This window comes from Neofelis nebulosa, chromosome 4, assembly GCF_028018385.1.
Source record: "Neofelis nebulosa isolate mNeoNeb1 chromosome 4, mNeoNeb1.pri, whole genome shotgun sequence".
NCBI classification, from domain to species: domain Eukaryota; kingdom Metazoa; phylum Chordata; class Mammalia; order Carnivora; family Felidae; genus Neofelis; species Neofelis nebulosa.
In genome coordinates, this window is record NC_080785.1 from 156,009,799 (window position 1) to 156,036,451 (window position 26,653).

The window sequence follows — 26,653 nt, forward strand, 5'->3', positions numbered from 1 at the left end:
AGCCCGACGAGCATGCCCAGGCCACACAGCCAGGAGCCTGGCTCTGCCCAGCATAGCTGTCCCTACCCACCCCGGGCTCAACTCACGTCTGGACCGGTTTGCCCTTACGTGGCCCTTGGTTAAGCACCACCCCCCCTTTACTCTGGCTAGAAACCCCAAATCCCACCAGGTGAGCAGATAGAGAAGCTCCTAGAACATGGCAGCGTTCACTACACATGGGAGTCATTTCACTGAACCTGACGGCTGTGTTTGGAGAGGGGTGCCATTGGTGTGCCCATTTTCCAGATGAGGGAAGTGAGGTTCAGAGAGGGCTTCTCAAACCCAGGGTCACCTGGCCAGAATGGCCAGCACTGCAGTTCAAAGCTTTGGGCCTGGCCCGATGGGAATGGAGAACTGGGGCTGGGGTGGGGGCGACATGATGTTCTAGGGGACTTGGGAAGCACCAGCAGCTGAACCCTCCTCCCCTGCCCCCACTCCCACAGAGTCGGATGGGGAAGTGGAGAGACCCATTTATTTGGTGACTCGTACAACCAACACATCTTGGCTTCAGGGCCCCGTGGCAATCCCCACCCCCTGCCGAGGTGACCCTGAAGCCGGGTCACTGTGTGTGGAGTTGAGCTCAACTTTGTAGCTGGTATTCTTTCCTCCTCTGCAGCCTGGCTTTTGGCAGAGGCTCTGAGAAGGGGCCGCAGGGCGGGAAGAGCCGTGCGGTGCACCACGTGGGTGTCCGTGGGTTCCAACGACAGGGACAGAGCAGGTCCGGGGAGGAGAGGACCCCTCTGACCCTTGGTTCCATGAAGGAATCCCAGGCTGGCCAGGCGGGGGCCACACAGGACTCAGGACTGGTCCTGGGTGGGTGCTGGGGCCGAGTGGCCTTCAGGGGGGGCCCTGGGCGGACGCCCCCTGCGGCCCGGCCCGCCACCCTTCTGCCGCTGCAGCACCCGCTCCACCTTCTCCTTGAAGCGCCGGTTCTTCTGCTTGATCTTGGCCAGCTCAGCCTTCCGTTTGGCCTCCAGGTCGGGGTCCTGGCATGGGGAACACCGGGAGGTGGCTGAGCTGGGCAATCGGCCTCCTGGGAACCCTCCCCCTCCCCCTGCCAGCTCAGCCCTCACCTTCCCCTCCAGGATCAGCTGCTTCCGCTTGTTGATCTCCTTCTTTTCATCAAAGTTGGCCGCCTCCAGTTTCTGGCGGGTGGGAAGGAGAGGCCGTCACGGGGGCCCTTGTCTCGAAGGGCGCCTGTGGGCCCCAAGGCCTCCGATACTCACAATCTCACACTCCCTCCGCACCACGTTGACCTGCGTAAGGATCTGCAGCACCTTGGCCTCCTCCACCGAGAACTCCTCCAGCTTCTTCTCTGTAGGGGCGGGAGAGGGCAGACATGACAGGGGGAAGGGTTCTGGCTTTGGAGTGAGCTCCTCATGCAGGGGGGCATGCAAGACTAGGTCATGTCAGATAAGGGTCAGGCGAGCAGGAGTGGGGATTGTAGACTAAAGGAAGATCGGCAGACTGTTCTTTTTTGTTGTCAGCAGCAATAGGAATTTGACTAGAAGTATTTTCTTTAAAAACACTGTCCTTTAGGAGTGCCTGCCTGGCTGGCTCGGTCGGAAGAGTGTGCGACTCCTGATCTTGGGGGTCCTGAGTTTGAGCCTCACGTTGGGTGTAGATGTGACTTAAACACTGTCCTCTAAAGGGCAGAGATTTCTGAGTTTTAGGACAGTCTGTGCAGTGATTATAGATTTCTTGGTCTGGGCTACAAATTAAATCGTCCCGGTGGGGGAAGAGGGGTGGTGTTAAACACATCCAGACCCTGTGCCTGGGGCCTCCGACTCATCCACAGGGACCATCCATGCACCCCAGTCTGAGAAACCTAAGTCCCTTCCCACCGGATGTGGCTTTCAGCTGCTGAGGACCACTGTGGGAAGCTTCTGTTTTGATAACTGGGCTAAAAGCCTTCATTTGGGATTGCATAGGAAGGAAAGTGCAGTTTAAGCCTGCTCACGTGAGCAGCTTAGCAGGTGTCTGAGGGGGTGAGTGGGCATCTTGCCCAGAGGCACCCGCCTCCCCCACTCCCATCCCTCTACTCACTGATCTGCTCCTCGATGGCATGTACCAGGTGGATGTCATACTGCGTCACCAGTGTGATGGCCTGTCCTTGCCGCCCTGCAAGGACGTGCCATAGTTACCTGCTGCATGCTAGGGGCCAACAAAGACAAGTTCTGGCCACTAGGCAGCTCAGGGCTCCTCTTGATGGGAACAGAGTTAAGAGCTTGGTGAGCTGGTGAGGGCAAGTCCATCCCAGAGAAGACAGCAGGAGAGGCAGCTCTCCTGTCAGGCTGGCTTTACACGGGGGCCGGTGATATGGCCAACTTCCCTCTGGGGCGTGGCTACCAGGGAGTTATGTCGGCAATAAGCCTCGACGGGCCTTGGCCCAGATCTGTGCATGCTAGTTTCTCTATTCCTCATTTCTGTGAGGGTGACTGGTGCTGGAACAGCACTGACAGCTGATGAGGCCCGTGACCTTTGGAGCAGCATTCGTGTTACCTGTCGTTTGAGGAGGAAGTGGGCCCAGAGAGCTGATATGACCTGCCCAGGACCACAGGGCAGGGGAGAATCTCGTAAGCCAGAGCACTCCCTGCCTTTGCTTTTGAAAGGATGATTCCTCCAACTTTTAAGCACTGCCTCTCACCTGCGGGCTATATCCCCACATCTTCTCCCACCAGCCCGTGACTTTGGTTTCTTATGGTGCGGGCAGGTTGGAAGGACAGTTGTCCAAGGGCCACCCCGCCCCGTCCACTTACCTGCACGGGCTGTCCGCCCGACGCGGTGTATATAGATCTTCGGGAGCCCGGGGGTGTTGTGGTTGATAACCACTTGCACTGTGGGAATGTCCAGGCCCCTGTCCACACGTGGAAACCAAGATGGGGACTCACCCAAGGTCACACAGCTGTGAAGTTGGGGCTGCCCCAGTTCTTGCCCAAGGTCAGCCCTCTCTCTGGTCCCTCTGGGGGGGTGTCACTGGGCCTGCACATGGGAAGGAAGACCCTGGGGCCACTCACCGGGAGGCCACGTCTGTTGCAATCAGGATCCTATAGATGCTGGACTTGAATTTGGCCAGGGCAGCAAAGCGTTCTTTCTGGTGCCAAGTTGGGGAGAGAACTGGGGGTCAGGCAGCATCTCAGCAAGCGTTTGAGGACTTACTGTGTGAGGCCTGGGACAGGGTGGAGTCTAGGACAGTCCCACCCTCACAGGGCTCACCCATGAGAAGGCCACACCGAGGCAAAAGGGTGGCAGGAAGTATTCTAGGCAGAAGGAAGAGCCTGGGTAAAGGCCCTGAGGCTGGGACGAGTCTCCAGGGCAAGGCTGGGGGTGGGGTGGGGGTCTCAGGGGCGGCCTGATCCCACACCTGTTTCATCATGGAATGCAGAGCCACGGTGGGGAAGTTGAATTTACGCAGCATCATGCACAGGATCTGGCAGGTCCTGGTGGGAAAGACACACTGTCAGCCCCTGCAGAGCCAGGGCCTCGGGAAGGCACTCTTGCCCCAGCACCCCCAAGACCACAAGTAGGTGACCCTGCACGGCTGGTAAAAGAGAAGCAGGGGTGAGGGGTATCCTGCCTGCTGACGTCCTCTCTGCCGACCCCTTCCCTGGCCTAAACCAATGAGAGCCAGCCCTACCTCCAGACTTTTCTGGTAGCCAATACATTCTTGGAGGGCAGCAGCCAATTAGGAGGTCTCCTCGATGTGATGTAGACTGCGTGACCTACTCTGGCTCATGCTTGAATAGCCTACAGCCTCCTGACAATCTCCCCAGGAGCTCCAAAGGATTCTGAAGGCCTCTGTGACTGTAGAGAGGACAGCCCTGGGTACTGGAGCTGATATGCCAGGCCTTAGTGACACCCCTAGACACAGAGAAGAGGCTGCTCCAAGGCCTTCCCGGCTGCTGCAGGGGTTTTCCGGGGAGGGCCAGAGGCCCCTAGACATTTTGGTTAAGAGCAGGTCTGAGAAGCCCTAAATCCTGGCTCCACCTTCACGAGGGGAGATCTCGGCAAACTGCTTGACCTCTCTGGGCCTCCTTGAGCAAATCCTCTGAAATCTCTGGTCTGAGCAGAGGCCCTGGAGTGCCAAGACGGGCTGTGTGCCTCATACCTCTCGGGCCTTCAGAAAGAGCTATGGGAGGAGATCTGGGGGGAGGAGAGGGGCAGACCTGCCCATGCTCACTTGCACGTGTTGGTGAAGATGATGATGGACCAGTCCTCGTGCTCATCCTGGAAGTTCTGAATCAGGTGGACCAGATAGGCATCCTTGACCTTCTCAGGCACCAACAGGTAGCGCTGGTCCAGCTGTTCCACCGTACGCACCCTGGGGATGGGCGGACTCAGTTTCCCCTACTGCTGAATGGAGCCAATGCCCCACACCATCCGTGGGCAATAACCTCTGCTGAGTGTGACCCCCAACCCTATGCCTTGCCTGCCCTGCCCCCTGGAACCTGGCTGTGGACTCACGGGGCCTGAGCCTCCCAGAAGAAGGGCTGGTTGGTGGCCAGACCCTGAAGCTCTCTGAGCGTGTCAGTCAGTGTGGCGCTGAAGAGCAGCGTCTGTCTGCGAGTGGGCACGGCTGCCAGGATGGTCTCCAGGTCCGCAGTGAAGTCAGTGCAGCCCTGTTCCAACAGCCGGTCGGCCTCATCCATCACCTGCAGCATAGGCGGCGGGGGGCAGGGCATAGTGGTCTGGGGTGAGGGCACCGGCCAGGGCCTGATCACGTGCCCAGCCTGGCCTGCCTCCCACACGCCTCCTGCCCAGCCTTGGACGGGGGCCCTGAAACATTCTCCCTCCGGTTCTCAGACATCTGCACCCTCAACCATCTCAGCTCCTCAGAGAGGCCCTGTCCCCAACCACCCTGGCTAGTCCCCTTCTTGTTGATCCCTCAGCTGTCCTAATCACCCCTTTCCTAATGCTCTACTGGATGGCCTGTGAGACACATGTCCTAAAAGGATGAATCAGTGCCCCAGACCGACTCACCAGGAAGCGGATCTTCTTTATGCTGAAAGTGTTGGAGCTACGGAGGTGGTCAGCCAGGCGCCCTGGTGTGGCGATGACCACATGTGGCTTCCGGGACAGCTCTAGGGCCTGGGCCACCATGTCTGCAGGTGGAATATGAGAGGTGGGTCTGGGTAGGGGGGTCTGAGGCGGCAGGGGTCCCCTACCCAGAGCCTCCCTGGGCCCCCTGTACCCATGCCGCCGACAATGATGCAGTCTTTCAGGCCCAAAGGCTTCCCCAGGACCCGGAACTGCTCTGCAATCTGGTAGGCCAGCTCCCTGTGGATGTGAAGGGGCCAGGCTGGGTTAGATGGGGGTTCTGTGCCTGCTTCCCATTCCCATGTATACATCTCAGACCTCCCAACTGGCCCTCCCCTGCTCACACACCCACCATAGCTCCCAGGGCCCTTGGGATAAAGGCTCAGAAACTGTACACTGGAATCTTGTTGTGGACCCTGCCCTCTCACCAAGCTGAGACCCACAACACCCCATGGCCCTTCTCCCTCCAGTCCCACCCAAACTGGCCTCTCCTCTTCAGCAGTGGCCTCGACACCACAATCACCAAAGCCTGAAACCTAAGCGTCAGTCCCCTCTTCCCTGGGACTGGTCAATGTCCAAGTCCCCTCCTCTCTACCCCATCTCTGCCCGGGCCTCTCCCTGGCCCACGTGCCCACTTCCTATCCTCCATCTTGCCCTGTTCTGCTCACATACCCATAGAACTGATTCTAACTCTCTTCCTGGCATTCTGGGCTTGTCTCAAGTTGTCTCTGACAGGCCAACTTGCTCCCTGCCTCTCTCACACCTCTGCACAAATGCATTATAGCAGTTCCCTCTGCCTATAGAATATCCTTCCCCAAACTTGTCCCTTTAAGACACCCCATGAATGAAGTCTTCCTCCACTGTCCCTTCCCCAGGCCACACCCTCACAGCATGCAGTGCCTACCTCTCCTACAGACTGTTACAGGACTTACCAAGTCAGCTTCCATATTTGTTGGCCCAAGAACAGGAGATGTGTCTATATCCTAGGCTATAAGACTATTGATAGCTCCTGTCCAGCCACTTGCTGTGAGACAAGCCCTGTACTCAGCAGTCTTCACACATTATCCTTGTTAATCCTGTACCTCCCGTGAGAGGCGGGCATGATTTCTGTCTCCATTTTAAACACAGGGAAAGCACGCTAAAAGAGGTAAAGGTGCTGGTCCAAGAGAACACAGATGGTTAACTCACCCAGGAAGCCTGTGGGGTGCTCACCTGGTGGGTGTCAGGACAAGGCAGAAGATGCCATAGGGGTCCTCAGACAGCTTCTGCAAGATGGGCAGGACAAATGCTGCTGTCTTGCCACTGCCTGTCTTGGCACAGCCCAAGCAGTCTCGACCTGGGTGGAGAGCGAACTGGCATTAACACACCCCAGGTGTAGACAAATGTTCCACCGGGCAGAGTTTGCAATAGTCAATGTTTATTTATTTATTTATTTATTTTTTTTTTTAATATATGAAATTTATTGTCAAATTGGTTTCCATACAACACCCAGTGCTCATCCCAAAAGCTGCCCTCCTCAATACCCATCTCCTACCCTCCCCCCCCCACCCCCCATTAACCCTCAGTTTGTTCTCAGTTTTTAAGAGTCTCTTATGCTTTGGCTCTCTCTCCCACTCTAACCTCTTTTTTTTTTTTTTTCCTTCCCCTCCCCCATGGGTTTCTGTTACGTTTCTCGGGATCCACATAAGAGTGAAACCATACGGTATCTGTCTTTCTCTGTATGGCTTATTTCACTTAGCATCACACTCTCCAGTTCCATCCACGTTGCTACAAAAGGCCATATTTCATTTTTTCTCATTGCCACGTAGTATTCCATTGTGTATATAAACCACAATTTCTTTATCCATTCATCAGTTGATGGGCATTTAGGCTCTTTCCATCATTTGGCTATTGTTGAGAGTGCTGCTATAAACATTGGGGTACAAGTGCCCCTATGCATCAGTACTCCTGTATCACTTGGATAAATTCCTAGCAGTGCAATAGTCAATGTTTAATGAGTAGTTACCATGTGCCCATACTGGCCCATGCCATTTACATCCTAGGCATCCTGACAAATCCTAGGAGGGTGAGACTATTACTGTTCCCATTGAATAGAAAGGGAAAACGAGTCTCAGAAATGTGCCCAGGACACACAGCCAGTGAGTAGCAGGCTGGACTGGAATCTACATCCACCTGACCTAAGATGCCACGATCTCATTTTGACCCCCTCACAGAGCGTCTGAGTTTGGGGAAACCTGAATGCCCTCATCCAATTTGCATCCTAAGGCCCCCTACTTATTCCTTCATTTTTGTTTATTTAATCCCTCCACTCGTCACTTCCTAAGGTTTCCTAAGGGCATCTCTTTAATGGCAAACTGGGTTGGGCCGTTAGAGTGGGGAGCAGAGTGTTCACTGGACCAGAGTTCTGCATTTACTGGCAATCTTGACAACCTCAGAGTCCATTTGTAAAACTTAGATGGTAGCGCAACCAAATTTTCCCAGCAGTATCGATTCATCCTGTGTTCTGAGGTCACGAAAGTTTCTGAGATTACATCTCTTGTGTATGGGCACACAGGGAGTGAACTGTGCAGCCCGAACGCCAACACCGTCCAGTCTACCTTTGGGATCCAAGCTCGCCGGTAACGTCCAAGCTTATCCCTCCACTCGCGGAACTGGCGCGAGCAAAGGCTGCGAGAAGGAAAGGGAGCCGATAGGAGTGGGGAGGTTTCCTGGGGAAGAGGCGGGGCCACACTTACCCTCCAGGATGGCGGGGATGCAGCCGAGCTGTACAGGCGTGGGTTGCTTCAAACCCAGCTGCCGACATTGTTCCACGAGCCACGATGACAGCCCCAGCGAAGCGAAGCCGGCCATCCTCCCCGCCAGCTCCGAGTGAACCACTCGCGTGAGCTGCGCTTTCCGGCGCGAACCGATGACGTCACGGAAACCTTATAGCTTATTGGATAGTCTGCCGCGTGGTCCCACCCCCTCTAGCTCACTCTGCCATTCCCAACCTCGACCACATGCTTACTATGTTTCCCCGATTCCCATTGGCTCGTGCGATCAAGTCAAACTACAATTCCCGAGATGCCCTGCGGATCGCAGGTGCGACTCCCGTCCTTTAACCCCCGTTTAAGTCTCCCATTGGCTCATTTCCAGGCCGGAACGAGTAAACTCCATTTCCCAGAGCGCTTTGCAGCGAATCCCTGCTTCCGTCCGACGTGTCCCTCCGGAAGGGGAACGGCTGGGACCACAGCGATATGGCGCCTCCGGCTCCGGTCTCGGCCTCTGGCGGCTCCGGGGAAGTGGACGAGCTGTTCGACGTGAAGAATGCCTTCTACATTGGCAGCTACCAGCAGTGCATTAACGAGGCTCAGCGGGTGAAGGTGCGGCCGCTTGGAGGCGAGGGGAAGGTGGCGGCGAAAGCCGCTTCCTGGTGGCCACTGGTCGCGCCCTGATTTTAAAAATCTTCCTTCTCGCGGCATCCCCCCCCCCCCCGCCACGTATCTCTTCAGAGCGCTGTGAGGAATTACTCTTTTCTTATGACAGAACTCAAAGCCGTGACAGTTTGTGATACTTCTCACTCCGAGAGCTTGCTCTGCGCCATGGAAGGCATTTGAGTAAGGGAGGCGTTTGTACTACTGTAATAACAATAATAGTAGTAGTAATTTTCATTTGGGGAGGGCCCACGTGTGCCACCATACCCTCGTTACTCGTGAAGCAGGGACTGTTGTTTGTTGTCATTCTGGAAGGCTAGCACCGCCGCTCGAGAGAGAAATGTTTGCCCCGACTTTGCCTGCCCCACCAGCCTGGTTATATCTGCCCGTACTTGCCCATTCATTCTTTCATTCCTCATTGAGCTTCCCAATGGGTCAAGGCGGTGTATTCGTCCTGGGCTCAAAGCAGTGACAAAACTCCGAGGTCTCTTGGAAAGCTCAGGCTCCCAAGGGGGACAGTGACTGAGCAAATAAACAAGAAGTCAGGGGGTGGTGTGATGGATAGTGATGGGAATGAGGTTGGCCTTTTGAGAGCTAGAAAATAGCCTTGTCAGGCAGGGCCCAGCCTGACAGGTCCTTTAGCAGGAACTTTTAGGGAGGGACACGGACGTTACAGACACTTTGAGAGTGAACCGTTGGCGAATCTTTAAGAGCAGTGAACTTGACAGGGTCATGCCTGCCCTCATGGTTGTTAACCTTAAAAAGAAAACTCATCTATCTTACCAGCAAAATGAGTTTATTGGGGATTAAGGGAGAATTGCAATTTGGGACATGTAACCTATGGCAAAACCGTAGGCATGTCCAGAGATCAAAGGAGAGGATTGCTTTTTCACAGAGGAAAGGGAGGAGTTGAGAGGGGCTGTTGTAAACAGAAAATCCTTTGGGGTAAACTGGGAGCTTGAAGTGTAGTGGCTTTTCATTGCCTGAGTTGTGACAGTCTCTTCTTGGCTAGGCAGTTACCCCGGAAGGAGATCTTTTGTTCTCCTGTGGGGGTACTAAAGTGTAGTCTTCTTGGGGGGAATCATGGTACCTCTCTTTTGCTGGGGTCTGCTTTTGACTTGGAATGTCAGGGCTTGAGAGCGCCCCCTTCTGGCCTCGTGGTTCTATTTTCAACAGAGTCTTTTTTTTTTTTTTTTTTTTAACTTGTACATGGCCTAGTGTTCCAAAGAGATTAAACAAGTAAAGAAGTGAGTGAATATGTAATAACAGCTTGAGCGCTTAAGGGGGCAAGGTGAGGTAGAGAGTGCTGAGCGAAGGGCGCCTGGCTGACTCAGTCAGAAGAACATGCAACTCTTGATCTCAGGGTTCTGAGTTCAAGCCCCACGTTGGGTGTAGAGATGATTTACAAATATATATATATAAACTTAAAAAAAACCCTACATACACCTCTCTTAAAAAAAAAAAACAAAAACAGTGCTGAGTTGGAAAATGGTGGGGAGGAGGCTGCTCCAGGTGGGAGTGGTCCGGTAAGCCCCTGGTGGCCTGTCCGCCTCACTGCCTGTCATTTGAACCTGAGACTTGACCTTGAGAAGCATCTAACCCCCTCAATTGCGGCAAAGGTGCTGAGGCAGAGGTGAGTGCCGTGTAGCCAAAGCATAAAAGGCCGGTGTAGCAGAAGTGGGGTGAGCGAGGGGGAGGATGGAGAATGAAGTGGGCAGGGGGACAGGAAGGGCCTTGGGAGCCACAGTGGGGGTTTGGATTTTATTCTGAAGGTGTGGGAGGCCTTTGGCGCACCAAGCAAACAGAGCTCTTCGCTGAGGCCTCCAGAGGCTTGGGAGGAATTTGGACTTTGAAGGAGGGAAGGCTTCCTTTCTCCTGCTTCCGACCGTTGACCTCTGACGGTATACCTTGGTTTCCTTGACATTCATCTGTATAACAGGGATAACGCCTGAAATGGGCTTCAGGAAGCTGTTACATGTGAAATAACACTTGTTTGATTATATCCATTTTTTGATGTTGCCATGATGAATGGCCACAAAGGCTGGCGACAAAACAAATGCATTATCTCTCGGTTGGTTTCTGCAGGTGGGAAGTTCTCCATGGCTTGCACCAGGCTAAAATCAAGGTGTTGGCCAGGCTCTGTCTTTTCTGGAGGTCCTAGGGGAGCATATGCTTTCAGACTCATTCAGGTTGCTAGCTCTGAGCCCCGGGGTCAGCCTTAGTTCACAGAGGCTCCTCTCCAGTCCTCAACCTTGCATGTGGTCTCTCCACGTCAGAACCAGCCACAGAATCCTTCTCACACTTGGGCTCGCTTGGATTTCTCCTGCTGCTGCATTATTTCTGTCTATTCTCTGCTCTTAAAGTTCTTGCCATTAAGATTCTGTGATTAGGCTGGGCCCTCCCCCGTAACCCGGCATACTCTTCCCATTTTAGGGTCCATAACCTTTGGGAGGTCCCATTTGTGACATGTAAGCTGTTCACAGATTCCAGGGCCTGGTATGGACTTCGCTGGGCTGGGGCCGGGGGGTGGGGGTGTCCCTTATTCGACTCACCACCACAGTTGTGTGCCCGCCTCCTTGCTGGGTAGTATAGACGGTAAGAAGACTGAGACAGACCCGTGCTCAGCCTCTGGCCCTGTTACGACTCTCTGCAGCCAGGGCTGAGTCGCTGTACCTCTCTGCGCCTGTTTCCCTGTCTGTCCAATGGGAACGATGACACCTGCCTCACTAGGGTCACTGTGAAATTCAGTGTCACGCTCATGCTCTGCTGTCTGGCTCCTCTCGTGCGTCTGTTCTGCTTACGTCACAGCAATACGTTCTTTTGAGTCTTCTCCTGTCATGACGTGCAAACTTTCCGTCGCTGCTGAAAGGGAGGACCAGTGTGACCTACTGTACTAAGGGAATGACTGAAAACAAGAGGTGACGGTCACTGCGGGTGGAGGCAGGCCGCAGCCCAGCCTCTGAGCCAGGGAGCCGCTTCCTTTTGGGGGATGTGGGAAACGCGCACTGGCCTGAAACTATGACATTCTCCCTGATGCATCCAGAATGGGAATACTGTCCCCACTGGGCCATTTGATGTGGTCCATGGGCCACCTAAACCCTCTTGGGCAGCCTATGCTGAGTTGAACGGTATCCCCCAAAAGATATGTTCACCCAGAACCTGCGAATGTGACTCATTTGGGAAAAAGATCATTGCAGATATAATTCCATGAAGGATCTCTAGATGAGATCATCTGGGATTTAGGATAAGCCTTTGATGGGAGCATGCTCCTGCTGACACCTTGACTTTGAACTTCTAGCCTCCGGGACCTTGAGAGAATAATTGTGTTATTTCAGACCACCCAGTTTATGGCAGCTCATTACAGTGACCCCAAGCTCTGCCAGCTCTGAGGTGGCCCCAGGCAGAACACGTGGTGGTCACTGCCCTTATAGATGTAGTGATTAGATGTAGTGCTGTGTCACCATTAAGACTTTCCCTTATCTGTCAGACATTCCTTTTGTTTGTTTGTTCGTTCGTTTGTTTTAATAAAGCTTATTTGTGTTTGAGAGAGAGAGAGAGCAGGGGAGGAACAGAGAGAGGGGGAGAGAAAGATCCCACGCAGGCTGTGTGCCATTACCGCAGAGCCTAACGCAGGGCTCGGACCCACGAACTGTGAGATCGTGACCTGAGCTGAAATTTAGAGTTGGACACTTAACCGGCTGAGCCACCCAGGTGCCCCGTCAGACATTTTTTTTTTAATTTTTTATTTTTGTTAATGTTTATTTTTGAGAGACAGAGACAGAGCATGAGTGGGGGAGGGGCAGAGAGAGAGGGAGACACAGAATCTGAAGCAGGCTCCGGGCTCTGAGCCGTCAGCACAGAGCCCGACGCGGGGCTCAAACCCACGAACCCGTGAGATCATGACCTGAACCGAGGTCTGATGCTTAACCAGCTGAGCCACCCAGGTGCTCCTCTGTCAGACATTTCTTAAGTGCCTGCAAGATAATAGGTACTGCCCAGGTGTTGGGGACAGAGCAGTGAAGACAGCCTCAAGAAGCTAAAGGTCCAGTGTGACCATACTGACAGTAGCCCCCACCCCATCACTGGCCCCCCGATGGCACTCATCCTCAGGCCTGGCTACACCTCTGAGCCATCTGGGAGTGGTGAGCGGCCACTCGAGCTGGCCATCACTGGTGGGTATGGGCCTCCTGGCTTTGTTCTCAGGTCATTCTGACAAGCTATCCCCAAGCAGGAAACGGCTGAGAAGCATTTGTTCAGAAAGATGCCATTTTTGTTTCTTTAGACCTGGAGGTCTGCCCAGCCCTCAGCACACGGCTTCTGCCCAAGTCCTTTGAGCCTTCTTCTTTTCCTGGCTCTGGTCAGCCTCCCTATAACTTCGTCGCCTGGCTGGGGACACAGTCCCAGAGTGACCACTGTGTGATGTCACCTCCCCAGCTCTGCGGTAGTGGGGCTGAGGGGCATGGCCCAGGCTGGACACAGATGTCACCGCACCAGGACAGCCCAGCTGAGCTCTCCTAGAGAGGCCCTCTGAGTGAAGCAAACCCTTGTTTCTTCTCTTTTGCATGTTTAAAGAGGGTTTGGGGACAAAAACAAGACAGGAACATGCCCCATAGAACTATTTGCTACAAAAAAATAAAGTCCCCTTTGCTCATCTCCTGGGTCTTGTCAGTTCTGCAGAATCACCCATCCACCTCTGGATGGGAACCCTCGTGGGCCTGTTTTCTCTACTTTTACAAACCCAGGCACTAGGGCCTTTCCCCCCAACATCTTGGACCACGTGTACCATCGAGCAACTTCTGTCTCCATCTGCTGCACCCTGGGGGCCCCTGTCGGTATGAGTGGCCGTGTGTCCCGCGGTTAAAGGTGTGGGCTCCACCCTGGCCCCTTGCTGTGCAGCGGGAGCGGGTGCTCCACTTTCCCTCACCTGGACGAACAGGGGTGAGGATTGAGCCCCTTCCTGGGGTGGTGGTGGTGTGGGACAAGATCAGGGCTGGGACTCAGGCCTGGAATCCACTGGAGACGCTGCCTGCCCCTGGCCTCTACTGAAGACCTGTCTGGCACCCAACTCCCAAGTGTCCTGACCTGCCTCTGTTTCCTCAGCCATCAAGCCCAGGGAGAGACGTGGAAAGGGATGTCTTTTTGTACAGAGCATACCTTGCACAGGTGAGCGCAGGCCGTGACCTCCGGTGTCCCTGGGACAGGAGAGGAACAGAGTCCTGGGGGGAGGGGGGGGGTGTGGCAGACAAAGCCATTTCCCAAGGTTATAGGCTCACCAGGCCGGGGGGCCAGTGTAGTGATGTCTCCCTTTTCTTTTTTTTTTTTTTTTCTGTTTCATAATCAGATTTCATTTGTTCGGTACAGCTTCGGGTTTGCAGAATAATCAAGTAGATAGTAAAGAGAATCCCACATGCCCGCCCTCACCCCAAGGCCCACAGGCAGCCAGCTTCCCTTGTCCCTTGCCCCCCCCCCCCCGCCCCCCGCCTTGGATTGTGGCACATGGCTTCACAGCTGCCTCTACCTCACATCAGGCCTTCAGTGGTTTCCTGGTTCTGTTCATATCTTTCCCTCTGTGGAGTGTTCTGGAGCCTGATGGGACCTCTGCCCTCCTGTTGGGCAAGACCCCCCCCCACCCCCTGACCTTGAGGGTGAACAGTGTGTGTGGCCCCCAGCAGAGGGGCTGCCCCGGTGTACCTTGGAATCTCCCTGGGATGTATACCTGCATTAAAAAAAAAAAAAAAAGAATATCTCTACGTGGACACAAAAACATTAAAACTACCTGGAAAGGAGTGTGGTGAAAAATGGACCCCTGACTCCAGTTCCCCTCCCAGCAGTGACCACCACCACCAGTTCTGAGTGTCAGCAGGGAGAGGTTTATGTCCCAGTTTACAGAATTGCATGCCCAGACCCCCTGCCCCTGGGCGACGCGTTTCCCGCCCTCCGCCCAGAGCTGGCAGAGCCCTCACCTTGTCACCTCAGCACCGGGGGCTGGACAGTGAGCAGCCGGGGTCTTCGGCTAGCGTGGTGGGCATTGTGGCCTGACAGGTGACAAGTGATACTGTATTGGCTCCAAGCAGGTGCTGTAGCAGGGCCAGCACCTGGTAGGCTAAGGGGTCCCTGGGGGTGGTGGGTGCTGGTTCCAGGCGTTGGGGCTCTGCCAGGGCGATGCTAGAGCCCTGAAAAGCTCTCATGTGTTCCTGGGGACTGAGGTGTAGACCCCGCAGGGAGAGCGGGCCAAGCTGATGGTGTGCTTGTCTTCACTGCAGAGGAAGTACGGTGTGGTCCTAGACGAGATCAAGCCCTCCTCAGCCCCCGAGCTCCAGGCCGTGCGCATGTTCGCTGAGTACCTGGCCAACGACAGCCAGAGGTGAGGACGGGGTGGGGGGCTGGGGGGGGTGTCTCTCCCCACCTGCTCACCTCCCTGAACCTCAGTGAAAGCACATTCCTACCCCGCTTGGGCATTTGCCTGAGCCATTCCGTCCGCTGCTGGCAGGATGCTTGCCCAGGTGCTTGGGTCTGCCCCTGCCTCGGCTCTGCAGGGGGGAGCCATGTGGCCCCGCCTCTCCCTTGCGTGGAGCACCAGCATGACCCGGCAGGCTCCGTGGCTCCTCTGCACTTCCGTTCCCCGCCCCCCCAGGAATGGTTGGTTTTGAGGCCCCCTCGGATCAGGAAGGTAAAGTGCTCCCCAGGGGGTGCCTGAGATAGGGCAGCAGCCTAGCCCATGACATGGAGACGCTCTGCTCTGTGGGTCTTCCCCTGCCCCATTGCCCGGCCCCGAGACCACCACCACCCTGGAGCATCCCGCATAGCGGCAGGGAGCTTCAGAGGAGGGCCTTTCCCAACCTCTGCCCGAGGGAACTTCTTAGCCAGGACCTGACTATGACCTTGTTGATGACCATGCTACTCTCATAGGCCCGAGTCTTTGGGTCCCCGGCATGGGTGAGACCACCTGCTGTGACCCCCACCACTGCTCTTACAGAAGACAGCGTTCTGTGTCCCGTGTTCTGATTGGGCTCCTTCGCCCTTGAAGCGTGAGGCTCAGGGGGACTTACTTGTCGGCAGTGACCGCTGAATGGGGGCCCCCAGGTTCTGACCCCCCAGAACCTGTGAATGGAGCATCATGGGAAAGGAGTTCTTTGCAAATAGAACTAGTCAAGGATCTTGAGAACATCCTGGGTGCGGGGTGGACCCTGAATCCAGGGACTGGTGTCCTCGTAAGAGACTGGGGACAAGACGGAGAAGATACAGAGGAGAAGATGGAGGTAGAATCGGGGCGACACAGGAGCCAAGGGCGGTGGGCAGCCAGCTGCAGCCAGGAGAGAGGCCCGGGGTGGATTTGCCCTCAGAGGCCTCAGAGGGAACCGTCCCTGCCCACGCTTTGGCTGTCGGACTTCTTCCTTCCGGAACTGTGAGAGTCCGTCTCTGTTGTCTTCATCCCCCCGGCTTGTGGTGCCTCGTGACGGCAGCCCCGGGACAGCAAGACAGGCGGCTCCCTGAGGCTGTCATGTCTCCCTCCGCGCCTCATGAGCCGGGATGACAGGCGCCATTCTCCTTTCAGAAGAGGAGGGGACTCTGGGACCCTGTCGGAGCAGGGCCTCAGGAAGACAGAGTGGTTCAGGCTGCGTCCAAACTGCTGCGCCTTAGCCCAGCAAGCAGGCTGTGGAGAAAGCACCAGAACCTGTAGGTTAACGATGGTTTGTCAGGGTAACAGCGTCGGGACACTGACGTCGCAGTAACAGCACGCAGCATGTCTCCTCTCGGTGCCACAAACCAGGCAGGAAACTTCACGCGGTGGCCTCGAGGGCTCCACACCAACTCTGTGTCGCACCCTGTATGCGGTTCAGGTGTGCAGAGCGGGACATAGTCTCTGATTTGAAGTCATTTGTCTGTCGGGCACCTGGCATGTCACCATCTCCAGGGGCCCTCAGACACAGATCCTTGACCAGTAGCCCCCCCCCGCGGCCCGCGTGACACGCACACATTTGCGGAGATCCCGTGGACCCTGGACGGCAGCCTTTGTCCGACAGCGACTCGGGGCCTGGCCCTTGCTTCCCTTCTCTTGTCCACTGGTCAGCGTCCTTTTGAAACGAGGGGTCTTGACTGTTTTCTGTAGGCAGATCATGGCTCGGGTGTCCTGTGGCCTGTGGGGGAACTGGCTGATCCTCGGCTAAGCCTTGACCCCAGCCCGGCCCCCAGTCCAGCATGTTGCCCACCTGCCAAGTGCAGCCGGCCTCACCGAGGAGGCAGCGACGTCACTGGTGTGAGATTCGTCTGTGTCGCTTCCAGTCTCCATGAAGCCACCTCTGGCGAGTCAGCCTGCCCCTCCACGTCCAGGGGTGGTGTGGACACTACAGCCCCCCAACTCTGAGGGCCAGGAGAGCCGTAGGCTTTGGCGGTCGTTTGTGCTGCCTTGTGGACATGGCCCGTCCTGCAGCACGTCCCCTCACCAGGCCTGAAACCACCCAGCCTCGGTTTCTGTGTGAGGGTGAGAAGTGCCTTGTGGGAAGGCGGTGAAGCTGGCACCCGGTGGGGCTCGCCAGAGACATTTGCAGCTCTTGTGTTCCCCTGGGGGCCTGACTCCGCCTCTCTGGACCTGTCTGCTCCTGCGGGGGCTGAGGCTGCTGCCCACCCCTGCCTGCAGGCCCTGAACAGCCTTGTGTTGTAGGGACTCGATTGTTGCCGAGCTGGACCGGGAGATGAGCAGGAGCGTGGATGTGACCAACACCACCTTCTTGCTGATGGCCGCCTCCATCTACTTCCATGACCAGAACCCGGATGCAGCCCTGCGTGCCCTGCACCAGGGGGACAGCCTGGAGTGGTGAGTGTCCACCCTGTCCCCGGGGGAAGGCCTGGAGGCCTGAGCGGCCCCTCCGGGCTCCAGGCGACTCGAGGCCTTGTTGGCGTTGTCATGGGAACGGTGGGGGGCTGCTCTGAGAGACTGGTGGGGCCCAGGCTTCCCATTCAGGCAGCAGCTCCTGTTCTCGGTCCAGGAGACACTCCTTTCTGCACGACTGGACTGCTGTTCCCAAGGACACGGCTCCTGGGACTGGAAGCCCTCTGTCCCCGATGGCAGAGTAGAAAGCACCTTTGTTTCTGCCTGTGGTTTCTATACCCCCACCCCCACATGAAGCCTTTGTGTTCTTGGGCCCTGGGCCCTGGCCTTTCCTTGCCCTCCCCAGGTTCCCCCAGGCCCTCCCCTGAGGCTGGCCCACCGTTCGGGGCACTCCAGGGCTGGGGTGCTGAAGCCCCTTGCAGCACGCAGCCGCTCCCCCCGACCCCCCCCGCCCCGGGGGTGACTCTGGGCCAGCATCGCGTCCAGGCTGCTGTGTCCAGGGCTCTGGCCCAGAGGGAGCAACAACCGTCCTCTGTAAACTCTGCTGCCTGCTGTCCCTCTGTTGGTTGGTCCCCACACATTCATTTTGTATCTGTTTACATCCCCCGTCAGTCCAGAAAGGGATTCACGGCGGCTTAGAAGTAGGTCTGGCGCACGGCCTACAAGGCAGCGGACTCTGCAGAGTTCCTCAGACTCCTGCAGAGGCTGAGCGCTGGGTGTTGGGTCACGAGCTGGTGGGAAAAGATGGGAACAAGTGTCTACGTAGGTCATCAGTGGGCACAGCTGTCAGGCAGAGGGAAGCCGCGGGTGCGGGAACGGAGGGGGTAAGAGCCGCCCCCCCTGCAGCACCTTTGTGACCGAAGTCACGCCCTGCTCTGGGGGCCAACCCTGCACTTGGCTGCTCAGCTTGCTCTCTGGGCTCCTGGCATCTGGCAGTTGTCAGTGTCGCCTTTACACCAGGAGTGGGGTGCGGACATGGCGTCTAGCCTCAGGATAGTCAGAGCCGGACACCTTGGGACCCGGCGAGAGCTCCCGCCCTGAGCGGACTCAGTGGTGAAATGTGGGAGCCAGGGCCCCAGGAAGCGGTGAGAGGCTTGGCCCAGCGTGCAGTGTCTAGGTCTGAGTCCGGTTCTGCCCAGCGTCGCCCTCTGCGAGGCAGGGCCGGTGGCCTGAGCTCTCCTAGGAATGTTCCTGGAGGTGCCGCTCCCACGGAGTGAGCCCCGCAGTAGCGTGGCAAGGGTGCCCCCTGACTGCCCGCTGTGTCCCGCAGCATGGCCATGACCGTGCAGATCCTGCTGAAGCTGGACCGCCTGGACCTCGCCCGGTAAGCCTCTGTTTGGCCCCACCTGGGGCTCTTAGGGCTGTCTGAGCAGCGGGCCAGGCCACATCGGGACCCCGTGCTCTCGAGAAGCCAGACCTCCGCCTGCTGGGGAAGCTTAGCATGGGGACCCTCCCTGCACCCTTCCCGAGGCCCAGAGTATTAGTGCTGTGATCACTTCTCCTAGTACTTAATTCTAGTCCATTGTGGTGATGCACTGGCATCTACTTGCCCACCCCTGCAGGATGTTGCCTGGGACGAGGGGTGGTGCCGTCCGTGCCTCAGTTTCCTTATGTGACGTGGGAAGTGGGATCTGCAGAGTTGGGGTGGGCTTCACAAGTATGCGGTGGGGGCTGTCGGGCCAGAGCCGGGAGCCAGCACCAGTGTGTGCCTCACGAGCAAGCGGTGCGGGGGGCTCCCTCCCACCCTTCCTGTGTCCCCAGGAAGGAGCTGAAGAAAATGCAGGACCGGGACGAGGATGCTACCCTCACCCAGCTGGCTACGGCATGGGTCAATCTGGCTGTGGTGAGCCCCTGGGCCGTGCTGGAGGGCTGGGGGGAGCATCAGAGAGCTGGGAGGTATCCCCTGCCTGCAGTGCTGGCCGCTCCCGTGGGGAGAATGCCGGTGTGGGGTTCTGCGCACGCATCGGATCTCTGCTTCCTTTGGAGCCAGGGCCCATCTCCCAGGAGAGCCCCCCACCCCTTGCACATTTCATTTCCCACTTTGTTCATCCCAACCCCATTCCCGGCTCCTCCTAGCTGAGTGGCTTAGCCAGAGCCAGAGCGGATGAGCTGGGAGGCTCTGGAACCAGACCTGGTGTACTGACTGGGCCACCCTGGCAGCGTGGCCTCCTCATGGGGCCGACCCGGGGCTTGGCTCCTGCTCAGCTGGCTCTCCGGGCTTTTGGCATTGGGCAGTTGCCAGTGTCCCCCTCCTACCTTCCCCTCCACCCGGCCCCTCCCTCCCTCCCGCATGTCTGCCCCCATCTCTTGGCAATGGCCTCTTTTCGGGCTTTTGGCGCTGGGCTTCCTTTCTCTGAGCCATTTTTTTATGGGTTTCTTAAAACGTGTTCCCCATCCTTGTGCGCCTGCACTGCCCTTGGGGGCCTGAGGCCTCACCCAGGCCGCTTTCCAACATCTGTCCAGTTCAGTAGGGTGAACCCTGCCCACTCTTTGTGCCAGCTTGGTGGTGTTTCCACAAGCACATCTTGGTCTCGGGCTCCCCCACGAAAGTGCTGCTGCGTCTTTCACAGGCAGACAGAACCTGAGTGGTTGGGGTCAGGACTGCCGGCGACAGAGAGGGGCCGCCCCTACCGGGATCACCTCGGCGAAGTGCTGGCATCCTGCTCCAGGAGGGAGCGGGCAGCGGTAGGGCCGGGAGGCAGGGTGACGCGTCAGTGGTGTTGGAACTGTCCCTGCAGGGTGGTGACAAGCTGCAGGATGCCTACTACATCTTCCAGGAGATGGCTGACAAGTGCTCATCCACCCTGCTGCTGCTCAACGGGCAGGCGGCCTGCCACATGGCCCAGGGCCGCTGGGAGGCCGCCGAAGGCGTGCTGCAGGAGGCACTGGACAAGGTACATCGGGCCCAGCCCACACCCCGGCTCCTGGCGCGGGCGGCGCGGGGCTCGGGCTTTCGGAGGCACACTGGGCAGAGGGAGACCCCGGGGGCCTGTGCTGTGTTCACGTTGGATTGTATTTGAATGCCAGGTCAGCTAAAAATTGGGATCGCAACTGAAAACGTTGATTCTCTTTTCTCTCGGAAACGCGAGGGATCCCATCAGCTTGGGCTTCCGCTGGCTTGAGCGGAGCAAACGTTCTGTGTCTGTCACCTTGACTACCTGGTCTGGGGGCCTCGACGTGATTGTCACCTGAGCCTGTACTTGAAAGAGACACCTGCCGTTTATCACCAAGGGGAGAGCAGGCCGCAGACTGGGAGACGTTGCCTGGCCTGTCCTTGTCTAGAAGAGGGACCAAGGGCACTGTCCTCTCAGGGTAGCCCCAGCTGTCTTCTCCCAACCAGTATCGGAGGTCGTGTGTTATTTTTATGATCAGTAGAAACATCAATTTTTTTTTCCATTTTTGGAAAACATTTTTTTTTTAATTAAAAAATTTGTTCATGTTTATTTTTGAGAGGGAGACAGAGTGTGAGTAGAGAGAGGGAGACACAGGAGCTGTCAGCACAGAGCCCGAGGCGGGGCTCGAACTCACAAACCGTGAGATCATGACCTGAGCTGAAGTCGGCCGCTCAACCGACTGAGCCACCCAGGCGCCCCTGGAAAACGTTTCTTGATATAACGAGAAATGGACACCAGTAGGAGGCCTTCTCTCCTTTATCTCTGGGAGGAGCTGAGTTGCCATCAGAAGGCTGTGTGCAGAGGGGCGCCTGGGTGGCGCAGTCGGTTAAGCGGCCGACTTCAGCCAGGTCACGATCTCGCGGTCCGTGAGTTCGAGCCCCGCGTCAGGCTCTGGGCTGATGGCTCGGAGCCTGGAGCCTGTTTCCGATTCTGTGTCTCCCTCTCTCTCTCTGCCCCTCCCCCGTTCATGCTCTGTCTCTCTCTGTCCCCAAAATAAATAAAAAGCGTTGAAAAAAAAAAATTAAAAAAAAAAAAAAAAAAAGAAGGCTGTGTGCAGATCAGGGATGGGCGTCAGGTGCTCCTCGGCCGCACACGCGGAGCTCCCGGCCCCGCCCCCTGCCCTATGCCTGCGCGGGTCCCCACACCTCCTTGACAGGGTCTGACTATAGCTGGACTTCTGTATGCAGTTAGGGCTAGTCAGGATGGCCTGGCCTGGTGGGGCGTCTCTGCCCCAAAGGAGAGGGCAGTAGGGTCCCCAGTCAAATGGCACCCATCTGTCCTCGTTCTCTGAGACACCAGCTGGGCTGGCTTGCTGCCCCATGGCCCTGACCCTCTGATGGCCATAGGTCTTCCATGGCATCGCTCATCCCTGTGCCTGTGGGCCACCCCATGCTTCTGACCGTTTTCCCCATTCCTTTTGGAATGTTGCTCCTGTGAGCTCGTGTTGTCGTCCCCCATTAGAGCCGCGAGGCGCCTAAAGCCGGGAGAAGGGGAGTTTCCCCAAAGAAGGGCAGCCACGGAGTGGAGCCCGGTCTGTGCGGGAGGCTGGGGTCCTCGAGCCCACAGCACTGTGTGTCCGAGTTGCCGTGTCTCTGCTCCATGTGCCCCTCAGGGCTCCCTGCAGTGTCCCTGCCTCAGAGCCACCAGGGGCTCCGTCTGGGGTTCCTGGCCAAGGGGGTCCTGGGCCAGTTCCCAGGGTTCCCTCTGCCTTGGAGCCCGGCGTGGGCGGGTGGGGTGAGGTCAGCCGCTTGGATGTTCTGGTAATTTTCCTGGCAGCTTCTTGCCGAGGCCCCCGGAGAGCAGGAGGCACGGGTGGGGTCTGCCCCGGGTCTTAGACCTCATTTTTACAGCAAGAGGGACAGCTTGGCTCTGAGGGTGTGGACACTGTCTTGGCCTGGGCTCTGTCACTTTGAGATTGGTATGGTAAACACACTCGTTCCACAAGCAATAAGCCGCGGGGCTCTGTCCCATCCTAGTCTGCAAGATGAGACAGCAGGCGCAGAGGGGAAGCCGCTGTTTCAGGGAGGTGGGGAGGGGCTGGGGCTCCCTCACAACCGCGCTGCCTCCTAGGCAGAAAGGAGGGCCTCGAGGTCACTGCCTTGCAGGGTGGCCAGTGGGCGCACTTTGGGTCTTGCACCACCCCCTGCCCCGCCTCTGAGGGTGTGACCTTGTGTGGGTCGCGTCTTCACCCTGGGACAGTGGAAGGCATCCTTCTGCCTCATATGGGGCCGGGCCGGCTGAGTTGGAGGCCTGGGGGAGCTGACCCTGCTCGCCTGGTGTCCCCCATGTTTGCAGGACAGTGGCCACCCAGAGACACTGATCAACCTCATCGTCCTGTCACAGCACCTGGGCAAGCCCCCTGAGGTAGGACCTTCCGGGGCAGGGGATGTTTTCTGGCCCCCGCGGTGACATCCTGAAGTGAGCGGGGCTCTGTGATGTGGCCCCCGCTCCAGATGAAGCTCGGGATCTCGGGCAGAAACCCATTCCTTTGGAGGGGGTCACTTGCCATCAGCCTGAGGGGCCCTGGGAAGTTGGTGTTGGTGGTGCACCCCTAGGGTCGTACCTTGGCCAAGGTTATAGGGCCGCTGCTCCCATGGGCCCTACAAACTAGTGGGCTGTGGCTCAGAGGGTGAGCCGAGCTGGGACCCCCACCTGTGCCACCTCTGGGTGGGGGGGGTGGGCAAAAGAACAGAGGAAAGGGGCTCAGGGGAACAATCCCTGTGAGCCCACCTTGTTGGAGGGCAGGGAGGGTGGGAGGACTGACTGGCCCAGTTGGCCAGGGGCCCTCCCAGGGTTTCCTGTCAGTCACCCATCCCTTGTGGAAGGGCCCCCAGAGCTAGGGCAGTGCAGCACAGACAGGACGACTCTCACTCACCCCAAAAATAGCATGGACTCCTGGTCTCGGGAAGACAGATGCCCCCGTCCTGTGCGGTCAGGGCTAGGCCCAGGGAGGTGGGGTGAGGCTGGGGGCAAGGGGTCTGCCTAGGGTCCAGGTTCCATTACCAAGATCTCTGGGGTTTCTCTGTACGGTGTGCCCAGAACAAACCCACCTCCCCTCCTAACCCTGTCCCGCCTGACCTGCCCTGTGCTCCTCCTGGCCCTCCGCCCTCTTCTGGGGCCTGGGTCCCTGGTCCCTTCCAGTCTCCTCACCCTGAACTCTGTGGCACATCCTCCAGCTGTGTGCTAAGCCTGGGCTCTGTGCCAGGCGCTGTTCCAGGTGGTCCCCCCCGCCCCCACCCCGCCCCTGATGGTCCTCTGTCAGCCTGATTTCAGGGTGGGTTGATAGAGGTAATGGGAGACCACAGCTCTTGCTTGGTGTCAGCTGGGAGGTCCCCACCCCGTCCCTCCCCTTGCCCTGTGTGTGAGAGCCACTTGGGGGGCCCCTAAGCATCTAACCCTGCCTCCCCTCTCCTGCAGGTGACAAACCGCTACCTGTCCCAGCTGAAGGATGCACACAGGTCCCACCCTTTCATCAAGGAGTACCAGGCCAAGGTGAGCCCAAGCTGGCGGTGTGTCCCAGATCCCCAGACCCCTCAGGCTGGGCCAGGGAAGGCCCGTGACTGGGGTCCCAACTCATGTTCTCTCTGTTTCTCTTTCTGCGCCCATCATTCGCAATCCGCGTTGAAGGAGAATGACTTTGACCGGCTGGTGCTGCAGTACGCTCCCAGCGCCTGAGGCTGGCCCCAGACGCGGTTCCCGGGCCGTGGCACAGCGAGGCCAGGCATTGCACCCGCCCTGCTGGGCACCCATCCTCGTGTTCTCTCACGTTTTCTGGCCAGAAGCTTAGCCTGGCCCCATTTTGTCAATAAATGTCTCCACCACAGGTATACCCCCCCGATCCATGTTTGCTCTGGCCACTTTGGGAGGGACATGTGGGAACCATGGCTCGAAAGGAACGGTCTTGGGCACTGTCACCCAGGGTTTTTCCTGGGGTGGGGGGGGGGGGGAGCCGTGGAGACCAGGGTCTGCGAGCAGCAGGTGCACACCCCTTGAACAGCCACCCTATGATGCTGAGCTACAGGTGGCACAGCCGTGTCTCCCAAGCTCATTTGGCATCCAGGGAAACTGAGGTACAGGGTGGTCACAGCCATTACGAGGGGCATCTGGGCTCAAAACCAGTATCCCGGGGTCGTCTGTAGGTGGTGAGGGAGGTAGGAAGTGCCCCGGCCTCAGTTCAGCCACATGGGGAGGGTATGTGCAGGGAGCAAATCCTCCCCCGCCCTCCACAACCCCACCCAACCATCTACTGCCCTGTGGGGAGTCCTCAGCCGGGACTGAGACCTGCTGCTGCTGGGGCTGTGGGCGTGGGAGGGCACAGTGGCTGAGGCACCGAGCTCTCTACCTGGAGAGAGAAATCCATGGTGAGCACCCTTCCATAAGAGAAAGCCAGGGAATTAGCTGGAATCTCTTATCTAGAGAGAGGGAGGTAGGCAAGCAGGGGAGTGGTGTTGGCTGGGCCTCTTAGATGAGGTCACCATTGAGCTGTATCCACCCAAACAGCTGGAAGGAGCTGCCAGGCCAGGTTCCTGGGGGACCAGCATTCATTCAAGGCGTGAACAGCCCATGCAGGGTCCCCGGAGACCGCGCTGGGCCCTGCAAGCTGGACGGGGCTTTGTGCTCTTTGTCCCTAGGTCAGTGTCTGGGCCTCTCCAGGAAGAAGATAAGATACTGGGTTGCCAGAGTCTGGCCTCATCTACCTCAGAGGTGGTGCTTGGTTGCCAGGACGGGACGTAGAGCTCCGGATCCCCAGCAGCAGGGCCCACCCTTGTCCCATCCCTGCCTGGTGAGGAGCTCAGCAGGGGAGGGAAGTGACAGAAGAATCCCCGGGCAGAGGCATCTGTCAGGGGTGGGGAGGGATGGCCTGGGGATGGGCTCCTCGGGCGAGAAGAGGCCTGCCGTCAGGTGGAACAGGGAAGGGGACCCTTAGCAGCCCCTTGTCAGGTCTCAGTTGCCAGCACCAGGAGCCACCTTTCATTTCTGCCCCGCCCCCCACCCGTTGGTGGCCTTCCAGCTGGTCCCGCCAAGATGAAACTCTACACATCTGGGACTGGGCTGGTGGGCGGGGGCGCCTCTCCCATTACTGATGGCTGCCATGGTGACCAGATAGTGCTGGGTGGGAGGGCGGGGGTGGGGGACTTGGAACATCCAGGGCTGCACCACAGGCCCATACAGGGCTCTGGGGACACATAAGTTTTCTGAGCATCCCTGAGTCCTCCTCTGCCTGCTGGGCAAGCTGCAGCATTAATCATGTCTCTGGCCTCCAGCTGGGCCTTAATACTTGACCAGACCAGGCAGGCCTCATACCTCCCACATGCTGGGCCTGTCTCTTCCTGGTCTGATGGGCGGGACGGACCCCTGCCCACACAGAGTGCACGGTCAGGAATAATGAGTAGGAGGTACAGTGAGCAGACTAACAAAAAGATTGATGGGAAAGTCAAGGGTGCACCGAGCAGGTGGCATTTGTAGGTGAAGTCTGAAGGAAGTTACGATCCCTGCTAGCGCCTGGGGGAATAACATTCTAGGCAGCGGGAATAACCAGTTGCAAAGGCCCTCGGGCTGGACTGTAGGGTGGGGGGAGGGCTCCTAGAGGCACAGTGAGGTGGCCAGTGTAGCAAATGGGAGCAAGATGGAAAGGAGAGCATGAGGGTAGGTTGAGTCCCAGCGAGAAGCTGGCTTTTTACTCTGCATGATGGAAGCCATGGAAGGCTGTGAGCAGAGGGAGGACAGCAAGCAGGCTCCTTCTGGTATCTGTGTGGGATAAGCAGGAAGCCAGGATAACAGGCAGGAGCCACTAGGGGGGGGTTCAGGGCCACAGGAGGCTGTGCATGTACAGAGAGGTGACTGAATTCGTAAACATTCAGGGCCAACTGAATGTGTTGCTCAACCGGATGAAGGTTGAGGAGGAGAGACGTGTGCCTCCTCAGTCCTCTCTATTTTCACCCATACACCTGAAGGTCAGGTCAGGCCTCCCACAGGGCCCACACTGATTGTCGCACTCTACATCTTAAAGGCTTTGGGAAGAGGTCCGACTGTGGGAGGGAAAGCAGAACACAAGAATGTGGGAACCCTGGAGGGTTGTCAGTGTCAGGGAAGGTGATATCCCCAACAGGTGACCTCGATCATGGCCACTGGGGGCTTCAGGCACAGGGCCTGATCAATGGACAGTAGAGTATCACCAGGGTTGTTCCCGATGGAACCAGTAGTCTTGATCCAGCCTCTGAGTCCCAGCACATGAGTGCCCACTCCCTCTGCCTCCCCTGCAGGCCTGTGTTAAACCTGCTGGAGGGGAGGCCTGCCAGGTACTCAGGGTCATGGATAGCAGCAGGTGGCTCTGAGGCCAGGAATGGTGAAATCCGAGGGAGGGACGGGACAGGGCTGGAGAAGCATGCTGGAGGGCCCTGGAAGGAGAATTATCGGCGAAGGGCGGGTGCTCACCGTGC

General features: G+C 57.5%; 2 protein-coding genes across 2 annotated transcripts; one reads left to right on the forward strand and one right to left on the reverse strand.

Annotated features, from left to right (window-relative positions):
- Positions 1-481: 481 nt before the first annotated feature.
- DDX49 (DEAD-box helicase 49) lies at positions 482-7,969 on the reverse strand. The gene is made up of 13 exons (XM_058727361.1): positions 7,812-7,969; positions 6,289-6,412; positions 5,231-5,316; positions 5,020-5,141; positions 4,504-4,691; positions 4,220-4,360; positions 3,404-3,479; positions 3,057-3,133; positions 2,799-2,896; positions 2,086-2,160; positions 1,266-1,354; positions 1,113-1,184; positions 482-1,025 (listed from the first exon to the last, which is right to left on the reverse strand). Exons 1-13 carry the CDS (start codon positions 7,924-7,926, stop codon positions 837-839), a joined length of 1,452 nt encoding a protein of 483 aa, XP_058583344.1. The 5' UTR covers positions 7,927-7,969; the 3' UTR covers positions 482-836.
- A 295-nt stretch (positions 7,970-8,264) lies between these two features.
- On the forward strand, positions 8,265-24,040 carry COPE (COPI coat complex subunit epsilon). The gene is made up of 10 exons (XM_058727368.1): positions 8,265-8,438; positions 13,590-13,652; positions 14,753-14,853; positions 17,152-17,304; positions 18,590-18,643; positions 19,081-19,162; positions 20,058-20,213; positions 22,509-22,577; positions 23,631-23,705; positions 23,841-24,040. The coding sequence occupies exons 1-10, from the start codon at positions 8,313-8,315 to the stop codon at positions 23,886-23,888; spliced, it is 927 nt and encodes a 308-aa protein (XP_058583351.1). The 5' UTR covers positions 8,265-8,312; the 3' UTR covers positions 23,889-24,040.
- Positions 24,041-26,653: the final 2,613 nt, after the last annotated feature.

Excerpts from the sequence above, each read along its gene's own strand:
- DDX49 (XM_058727361.1), bottom strand. The coding sequence starts at position 7,926 with ATGGCCGGCTTCGCTTCGCTGGGGCTGTCATCGTGGCTCGTGGAACAA. Across the intron at positions 5,142-5,230 it reads CATCATTGTCGGCGGCATGG|ACATGGTGGCCCAGGCCCTA; the intron begins GTACAGGGGGCC and ends TTCCACCTGCAG. Across the intron at positions 3,480-4,219 it reads ATCTTCACCAACACGTGCAA|GACCTGCCAGATCCTGTGCA; the intron begins GTGAGCATGGGC and ends CTTTCCCACCAG.
- COPE (XM_058727368.1), top strand. The coding sequence starts at position 8,313 with ATGGCGCCTCCGGCTCCGGTCTCGGCCTCTGGCGGCTCCGGGGAAGTG. Across the intron at positions 14,854-17,151 it reads CTGGCCAACGACAGCCAGAG|GGACTCGATTGTTGCCGAGC; the intron begins GTGAGGACGGGG and ends CTTGTGTTGTAG. Across the intron at positions 17,305-18,589 it reads CAGGGGGACAGCCTGGAGTG|CATGGCCATGACCGTGCAGA; the intron begins GTGAGTGTCCAC and ends TGTGTCCCGCAG.